This window comes from Sorex araneus, chromosome 8, assembly GCF_027595985.1.
Source record: "Sorex araneus isolate mSorAra2 chromosome 8, mSorAra2.pri, whole genome shotgun sequence".
Classification (NCBI taxonomy): Eukaryota; Metazoa; Chordata; class Mammalia; order Eulipotyphla; family Soricidae; genus Sorex; species Sorex araneus.
The window spans coordinates 38,345,694-38,356,733 of NC_073309.1; the positions used below are offsets into that span (position 1 = coordinate 38,345,694).

The following is an 11,040-nucleotide window of genomic DNA, read 5'->3' on the forward strand; positions in this document are numbered from 1 at the left end:
AAAAAAAGATAACAAAGCCACAATTCTATTATTTTGCTATGATGGACGAGAAAACCTTTCGGGATAAAATTAACTGCCTTTTGGTGTCCCGCTTGCAGAAATGGGGGAGAGACTGGTCTGTGAGCTGGAGACCCCAGAGGCAAGGAGAAAGCTCCAGCTCCCTCAGGGCTGAGCGGCCAGTGGGAGTTGGGGTGCTGTTGTCTTCAGGGGTGCTCCTGGAGCATCGTGGCGAAGGTTGGGGTGCTGGCTGCTCTCCCCGACCTACAGCCTTCACTTTTTTTTTTCCTTTTGGGTCACACCCGGCGATGCACAGGGGTTACTCCTGGCATGATCATGCTCTCAGGAATTACCCCTGGCAGTGCTCAGGGGATCATATGGGATGCTGGGAATCGAACCTGGGTCAGCCGCATGCAAGGCAAATGCCCTACCTGCTGGGCTATCGCTCCAGCCCCTGGCTTCACATTTTCTATGAAGACTTTTCTGTGGGACCTTCGAGAAGTCGCAGGCACACGCCATGATCCCTTGTTGGTCACATTTCCCCCAGGATTTCTGCATCGTCCTTTGACAAGATAGTGAGATCGTGGGACCTTGAGACGGGCAAGATGCTGGTAAGCACCTGCAACTGGGAGAGACACGGTGTAGGGTCTGCGGGAGGAGCCGCCAATGCCGGGGAAGGGAATGGGGCGATCACAGGCCCGAGAGCACGGATGGATGCCTGGCCAGGGCAGCGGGCACTTCCTGCAACGGGCAAAGGGCATCTGCTGATGGCAGGCAGGAGTTGGGCCAGGGGTGGGTGGGAGCAGCTGGCGACAGCCATCGTGCCAGAGGTGTTGGATTAGGGAAACTGAGGCCTGGGGATAAAAATGGCAGGAGTCTGGGAGCTTCCTCCTTGGTTTGCCCTCCCTTTGGGAGTGGTCGTTGTCCACTGTCCACCGATGCAGAGTGTCCTGAACTGTCCTCCTGCCCTTCCTGCCTGGAGAAGGGCCGGGCTCCATCTTCTCGTCACAGCTCCATGCCCCCTTGTTTCTCTCCTTAAAAACCTTTCATCGGGGGCTGGAGCAATAGTACAGCGGGTAGGGCATTTGCCTTGCACCAGGCAGACCTGGGTTCGATTCCCAGCATCCCATATGGTCCCCCAAGCACCCCCAGGGGAAATTCCTGAGTGCAGAGCCAGGAGTAACCCCTGTGCATTGCTGGGTGTGACCCAAAAAGGGAAAAAAAAAAACAACCCTTCATCAGGGCAAAGATCAACTGATAGTCATTGCAAAAAAATTCTTTTAGAAAGACAAGTTTAAAAGAACAGACATCAAAGCCTTAAGCCACGCCCTAGAGAACACAGCTGAGCGCTGGAGTCCTCTTTCCCAGCACCTGGACTTCCGCAGGAACACAGACCCGTCTGTCCTGTGGCACCTTTGTGCTCTCCCGCACAGACTTCCTGGAACAAGGTTCTACCCCCCAACACTGACTGAACAGCAAACGGGAATCACTGGACTCCTCACTTTTTGAGGACGTGTGTGTTTCCTACTGCAGGAAACATTCTCACCATTCCCTCTCGGGGGTAGGAGACCATCTTTTCACTTGTCTTTATCGTCAGCAATGAGGGTGGGGGTTCTTAAGAAGGGTCACGTAGAGTGTTTCATTTTTCATGCATGTGATCCAACTCTTCCCACATGTTTATTTCTTCTCATAGCCTTCATTTCAAGTGTTTTATTTGTTTGTTTGTTTGTTTGTTTTTTGTTTTTTTTCTTTTTGGGTCACACCCGGCGATGCACAGGGGTTACTCCTGGCTCATGCACTCAGGAATCACCCCTGGAGGCACTCAGAGGACCATATGGGATGCTGTGAATTGAACCCGGGTCGGCCGCGTGCAAGGCAAACGCCCTACCCGCTGTGCTATCACTCCAGCCCCCTTCTTGGAGTTTTTAATTTTTCTTATCACTCCAGTTTCCAGCCATTGTTGTTTCTGTTGAAGTTTTATTTTCTCCTTTAAACTGTTTAAAAAGCGATTGATGTGCCTTTGCTTTGTAAGTCATCCAAGCCACTCGGCGGCTGTAGGGCTGTGGGTCTCCTGGGAGGTCCCTGTGAAGAGGCAGCAGCCGCTCCCCTGGGCTTCAGGGGGTCCTTCTTCCGCTAGGCGTGGTGCGGGCCAGGAGCCTTCTCCCCTCTGCCAGGCTCTTCTCCCCTCTGCACTCCCCAAAGGCCACTGGACATAGCAGCTCACTACACACCCCCACCCCCACCCCTGCCACCCCCAAACACCTGATCCAAGAAAGGTCCAGGAGGAAGCCATGATTTCCTCGACAACCTAGGCATACACACGCATTTCTTCCAGGTTCTATTCATCCCAAGCCCAGTTACCAAGTCCAGTCCATGCTCACAAGGGCGGGGCGTCGGGGTCCACCTTTGGGAGGGACCGTTTCAAAGAATGAGCAAGCACATCTTTAGACAGTCACGACAGGGACCCCTGAGTCTGCCGCACACACGGCCCCCTCCTTTGCTAGGATTTTGAGCGACAGTGTCACCCATCCTCATGGCCTGGTCTCGACTTCCCCAAGGGGGGCACCAAGGAGGGGCTGGACGGTGGGTCTTCCACGTGTGGTGCCACGCCAAGCACCTTAGAAACGCTGTTTACCAAATCTCACAGGAGCCAAGTTGACCTTGAATAGAACCTCACTGCCCAGTGCTCTCCCTAATTGCATTCTGCCGAGAACAGGGCAACCTAGAAACAGATCGATTAGAGACATTAGTTAAACAGATGAAAACCAATCAAACATCTAATTTTTTTCTTCGCATGAGCCCATCACGAGTGCTCGTTGGTCTCACGTGGTCAGTGATTGACACGTTGGACTGTGCATGGAGGAAATATTCTGCCAACCCAGGCAGTCTCGAGCTGTTGGACCAGCCGGAAACCAGTCTTCTGATGGTGTTCCCCTCCTCCCTCCCGCCCGTTTCAGTGGAGCAGAAGCCACGAGACCTTCATAGTCTCTTGTAAACTTTCTCCTGATGGAAAATACATAGTCTCAGCCTTGGATATGAATCACGGAATCTACATACTAGATGCAGACTGTGGCACCGTGCTCTTCTGTCTCAAAGGTGGGTTGCTTCCATCCCCAGCTGTTCTGTCGCCAGGGAGCAGCAGCTTGTCAGGCAGTAGGTTGTGGCTCTTTATTTTTAATTAAAATTTTTTTAAAAAAAATTGAATCACAGTTGCTGAACGCCCATGATCCCGGAGGCCCACTACTTTCGGCACCAGCAGCTTCTTGCAGAAATGCCTCTAGACTGTGAACTAAGCTACAGCACCATGCTGCCCGGGGAGGGGAAAGGTTTCTCTCTCTCTCTCTCTCTCTTGGCTTTTCCTTTCCCTGGCTGCGGCATGGCGACCACCAGCTTATAAGGCCCACTAAGCAATGGTATGAGCTTGCAGTGATGCAATCTCTGGCAGAAATTTCTCTGGACTTAGTTACTAAAATACCAGAAATCCCAAACCTCATATGCTCTTCATTCTCAGCAATGGAAAACTAATTATCAAATGCTGCCTTTACAGCAGGTCTGATTGTTGGGGGGAAATTCCAAATAATAATAGTGAGTTTCCTGTTGAAATATTGAATGTAATCAAAGTAAAGAGAAAGTAAATCATCAGCCACACAGGCAGGGGTGGGTGGGTGGGTGGGGGGTGGGGGTGGGATGGGAGGTATACTGGGATTCTTGGTGGTGGAACATGTGCACTGGTGAAAGGGGTGGGTGTTCAGTCACTGTATGACTGAGACTTAAGCCTGAAAGCTTTGTAACTTTTCACATGGTGATTCAATAAAAAATTTTTTAAAAATTGAATCACTGTGAGATACATAGTTCAAAGTTGCTCATGATTGGGTTTCAGTCATGCAATGTTCCAATACCCATCCTTTCACCAGTGCACATTTCCCAGCACCAACGTCTCCAGTTTCCCTCCTGCCATACCCCTGCCTGCCTCTATGGCAGGAGCTCTCTCTCTCTCTCTCTCTCTCTCTCTCTCTCTCTCTCTCTCTCTCTCTTCCCTTCTCCCCTCCCCTTCTTTTGGGCATTATGGTTTGCAATACAGGTACTGAAAGGTTATCATGTACATCCCTTTACCTCCTTTCAGCACTCAGTTCTTGTCCAGAATGATTATTTCCAACTATTATTGTCATAGCACAGCGGGTAGGGTGTTTGCCTTGCACTCGGCTAACAGGGTTTGATTCCTTTGCACCTCTCAGAGAGCCTGGCAAGCTACCGAGAATAACTCGCCCGCATGGCAGAACCTGGCAAGCTACCCGTGGCATATTCAATATGCCAAAAACAGTAACAATAAGTCTCACAATGGAGACATTTCTGGTGCCCGATCAAGCAAATTGATGAACAAGGGGATGTGACAGTGCTACAATGATTATTGTCATAGTGGTCCCTTCTCTATCTTAACTGCCCATCTGTTCCCACACACACACATACACACTTGTGGCAAGCTTCCAACCACCAACCACTCTTCCTGGTGTGGCTCTTTTTGTTGTTTTTGAATTACACCTGGCAGTGCTTAGGGCTTACTCCTAGCTCTGTGGTCAGGGGTTATTCCTGGTAGTGCTCAGAGGACCAAAGACAGCACAAGGGGTCCAGGCCAGGTAGATGCTTCCCAGCATCTACAGTGATTTTCACTTGCTTTATTTTGGGAAGCTGTGATGGCTGAACCACATCCTTAAAGATAGCAGGTGGATTTACAAACAAACACCGGAAGTGAACACTGATCTTCATCAGCTGAGACTAGTGGGTGGAACAAGACCCGGAGGGATTAGTACGAGGGTTAAGGCACTCACCTCGCTGCAGCTGACCCAGAGGCACCAGGAGAGACCCCTGAGCACAGAGTCTGGGGGAGCCCCCGAGTGCTTCTAGGATGTAGACCCCTCCCGCCCACCCCCCCCCACAAAAGAAAATAAAAAAACTATATTCAGGTCCAACCCAATTTCTAGGGGGCACCCAGCTTGCTTATCTTTTTCATCTGTGTTTTATTTATTTATTTATTTGCAGGGGGGAGGCATACTTGGCAGTGCTCAGGGCTTACTCCTGGGTTTGCGCTCAGGAATCACTCCTGACCATATGGGATGCTGGGGATTGACCCTGGATTAGCCATATACAAGGCAAACGCCCTCCCCACTGAACTATTCCTCTGACCCTTCATCTGTATATTTAAAACACAAAAGTAATCATGATGATGAATATTAATAATGCACACAAAATATTTTTGTATCTTCTTTTTAAGTATACTGCTGATTAGCAATATTATTGACCATGCTAGAAGATTAATAGCAATACCATGATGTACACTGAAAAACAAATTAGTTTTCTGTGATCTTCCCACAAGATGCTACTCTGGATAGGGGCATATAGGATCTCTTTGTAGTATTCCTACAACTGCATGTCTGCAAACCAAAAAGTGAACAAATAAATATGCAAATCACACAATTAATGTAAAAAATATTTTGGTAAGCATGTAAAGTAAGACGTGGGTGGTTGACCTGCCTTCTGCCTCCCCCGGGCTGCCTACGCTGCTGGGTGCCTTCATGAACTCTGTGTGTGTGTGTGTGTGTGTGTGTGTGTGTGAGAGAGAGAGAGAGAGAGAGAGAGAGAGAGAAAGCGGAAGAGAGAGAGAGGGAGAGAGAGAGAGGTGGGGGAGGTTATCCAGTGTGTGTGATGTGTATTCATGTGTGAGGTGTTTACTCATGAGTGTGTTCAACATGTTTATTCATTGTGAGATGTTCATGTGTGAGATATTTATTTGTGTGTAAGATATTTGTTCATGGGTGTGAGAGATTTATTTATGTGTGTGAGAGAGGTTCATTTCCAGCATCTGTGTGTGTGAGAGAGATGTTTATTCCTCTGTGTATATGTGCAAATATGTGTGTGTGAGAGAGAGAGAGGCAGAGAAAGAAAGAGTTAGTGGAGAAGGAGAGAGAGGGAGAGGGAAGGAGAGGGTGTGACAGAGAGAGAAAGAGAGAGAGAGATGGGGAAGGTTATTTCAGTCTGCATGTATGTGTGAGAGACGTTTATTCATGTGTGGGTGAAAGAGATGTTTATTCATGTGTGTGAGGTGTTTACTCGTGAGTGTGTGACGTGTTTATTCCTTGTGTGAGATGTTCGTGTGTGAGATGTTTATTTGTGTGTGTGAGATGTTTGTTCATGTGTGTGACAGATTTATTCATGTGTGTGTGAGAGAGAGATTCATTCTAGTGAGTGTGTTTGTGTAAGATGTTTATTCTGTGTGTGTGTGTGTGTGTGTGTGTGTGTGTGTGAGAGAGAGAGAGAGAGAGAGAGAGAGAGAGAGAGAGAGAGAGAGAGAGAGAGAGAGAGAGAGAGAGAGAGAGAGAGAAATGTTTATTCTTGGCCCCTCGGAACCACATGGCACATGTTGGCCCCTGACCATTCCCCAAGCAACCTACTCGGCCCCAGTCCCACCACCCTTGCCTCTCCCTGGCCCCAACTCCAGGCCACTGTGCGCCCGGCCTCTCCTCCCTGGGGCACCTTCCTTGCCCTCTGGCAGGGGAGGGGAACACTCCTTTTATGCCAGGGTATCGGCATTCATGCTCCGGGCACGTCCCTTCGAGGCAGACAGGCACTCGGGGACGAGGGGAGGGCGGCAGCACTCCTGGGACCCCAGCGTTGCCTCTGGTGCTGTGGCCCAGAATGGGGACCACCAGGTAATAAGTCACCTCCCCCATGTCGCACACAGATAACTACCACCGGTTCAACACAGCATGCTGCTTTGACCCAGACAGCCAGAGGGTGGCGACGGTCTCTCTGGACAGGACCATCACGGTCTGGGATCTCTCTTCTCAGACCATAGTGCTCACCATAAACAGGTGAGGAGGTTCCCCTGGGGCCCCAGGCTTGCCCTCCTGGCTTTGGCTGCACCCCTTTGTTTTGGGAGCTGCGTCTTTGAGGGGCTTGTCCAACTCAGCTGTGGGTGCTTCAAGGGGCTGGAGAAGGAGATGGGGGGGCAGGGGGATGGTCGGGCTGGGCTGCAGTTTCTGCATGAGCCCCACCCCCTTGGAAAACAGGGTGCCCCGTGCCCAGCTCGCTGTGAATGCCCTCGTGGGCATGTCCTGTGAGGTACCTGTTCAATCAGGGTATGCGCAACTTACCTGGCAGGTGGCCATTGAAGCACAAGTGCCCTGTGTGTGTCCCCTGTCTCCTGGGCTCAGCGAGGACCTTGGATGAGCTGCTGGGAGTCTGGCCAGCATCTGGCCGGGCGGGGAGGGGGAGGGTGGGGCGGGATGCAGGTGCCGGCCTTGAGGCCTCCGTTTCTGCACCTATACGCCACCAGGCTGAGGGCTGAGCAAGCAGCAGTCAGGGTTTAGCACACTTGGGGTGCTCAGAAGACACCCTGCCACCGAGTCACTCCCAGGGGCCTGGGGGTGTCCCCTCTGCCCTGCGCCTCAGTGCCACTTATGGCGGCTGCGCCAGCTGTGGGCACGAGTCCTCATTCACTCTTTCTTTGGGGGGGGTCAAATCTGACAGTGCTCAGGGATCGCTCCTGGTGGGGCTCGAGGCCTGTATGCGGGGTCAGGGATTGAACCCCAGTCAGCTGCGTGCAGGGCAAGTCCTTTGTCCCGTGTGTGTGTGTGTCACTGCAGGTCCCTTCTTTCATTCTTCTGCAAAGCAGGGCACTAAGCCACCGTCTTTTGATGGACTTGAACTAACTAACTTGGGGCGTTGCTGTTTCCTCCCCTACTGGAAATGTCACTTGTAGAGAAACCAGAGAGGCAAGATGTCTCAGTGCTTTAGAAGGGGCGTGACCTCTGAGGTAGTGTGCGGGACCCACAGCCAGAAACCGCCCCCCCACCCCACCATTTGATGTAATGCGCTGCTGTCGACTTCTTTGTTTTCTTCTTTTCTTTTCTTTTTCTTTCTTCTTTTTGGATCACACTTAGTGATGCTCAGGGGTTACTCCTGGCTCTGTGCTCAGGAATTACTCCTGGCAGTGCTTGGGGGACCATCTGGGATGCCGGGGATTGAGCCCGGGTTGGCCGCATGCAAGGCAAACGCCCTACCCTCTGTGCTATCACTCCAGCCCCAGAAATTCTGGACCGTGCTATATCCTCTGAGGCTGTACCCAGCATAGCTCTGTGGGCCATGTGATGTTGGGGATGGAACTGGGGTCAGCTGCACGCGCAGTTAATGCCTAAGTTAATGCATTATCCCTCCTGCTCCTCAAGTTAGTTTTAAACGCGGGTTATTAAACTTCCATGTTCTAACATTTTCCCTTGCTTGTTCATTTTTAATTTCTCTTTCTTTGCTGAGGCTTTCTGCCTTCTGTTTCTAGCCTAATTGTCTGTCAAAGCCTGTGAGTGTGTGCACACATATGTGTGTTTGAATGATGGTCATTGTTATCTTCCTGGCCAGGAACCATGGGCATCTATTAGTTCAGTGCTGGCATCCTTTGATTATCTTTCCTGTTTATATTGAGATTATTCCGGCCTCTTAGTACGCCGAATGATTTTCAGTGGCACCCCGGATCTTTTGTTTGTTTGTTTGTTTTGTTTTGTTTGTTTGTTTGTTTGTTTGCTTTTGGGGGTCACACCTGGGGTTGCACAGGGGTTGGATGCACAGGGGTTACTCCTGGCTCTGCACTCAGGAATCACCCCTTGCAGTGCTCAGGGGACCATATGGGATGCTGGGAATCAAACCCGGGTCAGCCGCGTGCAAGGCAAACGCCCTACCCGCTATGCTACCGCTCCAACCCCATCCTGGATCTTTTGGGTGTTATATGTTTTATTGAAAACTTTGCTGCCTCTGGAGGCCTGGCCATGGTGCAGTGTAAGTGGCTTTCTTAGTGTTTTTCCCGAGCTGCTAGGCTGGAGCAAGGCACTTCCTGTATAGGAGTTTCCTCTGGTTGGGGCCAGAGTGATAGGATAGAGGGTAAAGCACTTGCCTGCAGGCTGCTGACCCAGATTTGATCCCTGGCTGCCCATATGGTCCCTCAAACCTGACAGGAGGAAGCCCTGATCACAGCTGGAAGTACCCCCACACCCCAATATTTTTTACATAAATTAACCTGTTTATTATAGGCTAGTACACATGGTGGACCCAGGTTCAATTCCTCTGTCCCTCTCGGAGAGCCTGGCAAGCTACCGAGAGTATCCCGCCCACACGGCAGAGCCTGGCAAGCTACCGAGGGCATAGTCGATATGCCAAAAACAGTAACAACAAGTCTCACAATGGAGACGTTACTGGTGCCCGCTCGAGCAAATTGATGAACAATGGGAGGACAGTGCTACACTCAGCAATGCGCAGGGGTTACTCCTGGTTTTTGCACTCAGGAATTACTCCTGGTGGTGCTCGGGGACCCTATGGGATGCAGGGAATCAAACTCAGGTTGGCCGCAGGCAAAGCAAATGCTTTACCCACTGTACCATCACTCCAGCCCCAAGAGAGATCTTTTAAAGTCACTCATCAGTAGTTAAAATTGTTATTAGTGCTCAGCATGAAAATATGCCTTGACCACACTGAAGACAGATGAGGGGAGAGAGGAAAGGTGGGGAAGGAAAAGCTGGGCGAGAAGTGCTAGTGGGGAGAGACGGGGCAGAGTTGAGCCTCGGGTCTGGGTGGGGAAGGAGGAGGCAAGGGGGCTTGGAAGCGGGTCGGGCACCACCCTGAGAGGTGGGGACCATGGACCATGACTGGCATCTTTTCCAGCTGCTCTTTTTTCTCAGGAAGTTCCAAAGAGTGAAGGTTCCCAGTTAGCGATTCTGTCCCCTGGTGAGCATTTGTGTGTCACAGCGGGGACTGAGGATACTGGTATTTAGTGGGGGCTGTGAAGCACCCATCATGGGGCACTGCTGGCCCCTGACCACAAAGCCTCCTCCGCTTGCGCTGTGCATGGTGCACGACCGAGAGAATAGAACAGTGTGCGGGAGTCGGAGCAAGTCCAACTGGACAATGGAACACGGTGACCAAAGGAATGCTGTCCCTCAGAGCCCTGGGGTGTGTGTGTGGGGGGGAGAGAATTGTCTGCTTCAAAGCCCTGCCTCTGCACCGACCCCCCTCCCCAGCGGAAAGTAGGCACACGGTGCTGATGTGCCCACCTTCCTCCTGTGTTTCAGGGCGCATAACAACGCGATCTCAAACTGCTGTTTCACCTCCAGTGGCCATTTCCTATGTACCAGCTCTTGGGATAAAACTTTGAAAATGTGGAATGTCCATACTGGGGAATTTCGAAACCATGGCGCTTGTGTGACTCTGATAAGGGGCCACGAAGGTTCTGTGAGCTCCTGCCAGTTTAGCAGAGACAGTGAGTAACAGCAGGTAGCGGTACCGGTGGGCGTGCGGGGGCAGAGATCCTCATGCTCCCTCAGAATCAGGAGAATAGGGGGGTTTTCAATGGTTCTCAGAGCAGGATTGGATGTGTTTTTCTAACACACACACACACACACACACACACTCACACACACACATGCGCGTGTGCCAAAGTGCAGAGTTTTAAGCACAAGTTTACAAGCGACAGAAACTCAAGGGGCCTAAGCAACAAAAAGAATCCTTAACTCCTATACCAGGAAAGTACAAAACCGATTTCACATGATCTGGTGGCTGGGTCCAGACAGACACTGAGATGGTGCTGTCAGCCCACCTGCTCTCGTTCGTTGACTTTTCTCCTCAAGAAGCAACGATGGCTCTGGTGGCCCTAGCCAGCAGTGGTTCTGGCGTTCCTGAAGAAAGAAAGAGCCTGTTTGAGGGACAGACATAGAATGACTGCCTGCGTTTGTAGAATATGTCACTGTCACTGTCATCCCATTGCTCATTGATTTGTTCGAGCGGGCACCAGTAATGTCTATCGTAATATGAGACTGACACCCAAGGATGGAAGAGACAAGGGCCAGGAGGATGGCTCCATGGTTGGATGCCTGCCCTATGGGCTGGGGAGAAGGCAGCTGGGTTAGAGAAGGGATCACTAAGACAATGATGGTTGGAGGGATCGTTCGGGATGGGAGATGTGTGCTGAACGTAGATAAAGGACCAAACATGATGGTCTCTCAGTAT

At 51.1% G+C, this 11,040-nt stretch overlaps 1 protein-coding gene across 1 annotated transcript in view; it reads left to right on the forward strand.

Moving 5' to 3' along the window:
• WDR88 (WD repeat domain 88) overlaps positions 1-11,040 on the forward strand; it is a 64,589-nt gene that overhangs the window by 27,875 nt on the left and 25,674 nt on the right. Inside the window, exons 4-7 of the mRNA XM_004600987.2 lie at positions 545-608; positions 2,955-3,093; positions 6,734-6,863; positions 10,107-10,294. Coding sequence (XP_004601044.2) covers positions 545-608; positions 2,955-3,093; positions 6,734-6,863; positions 10,107-10,294 — 521 coding nt within the window. The remainder of the gene's footprint in view (positions 1-544; positions 609-2,954; positions 3,094-6,733; positions 6,864-10,106; positions 10,295-11,040) is intronic.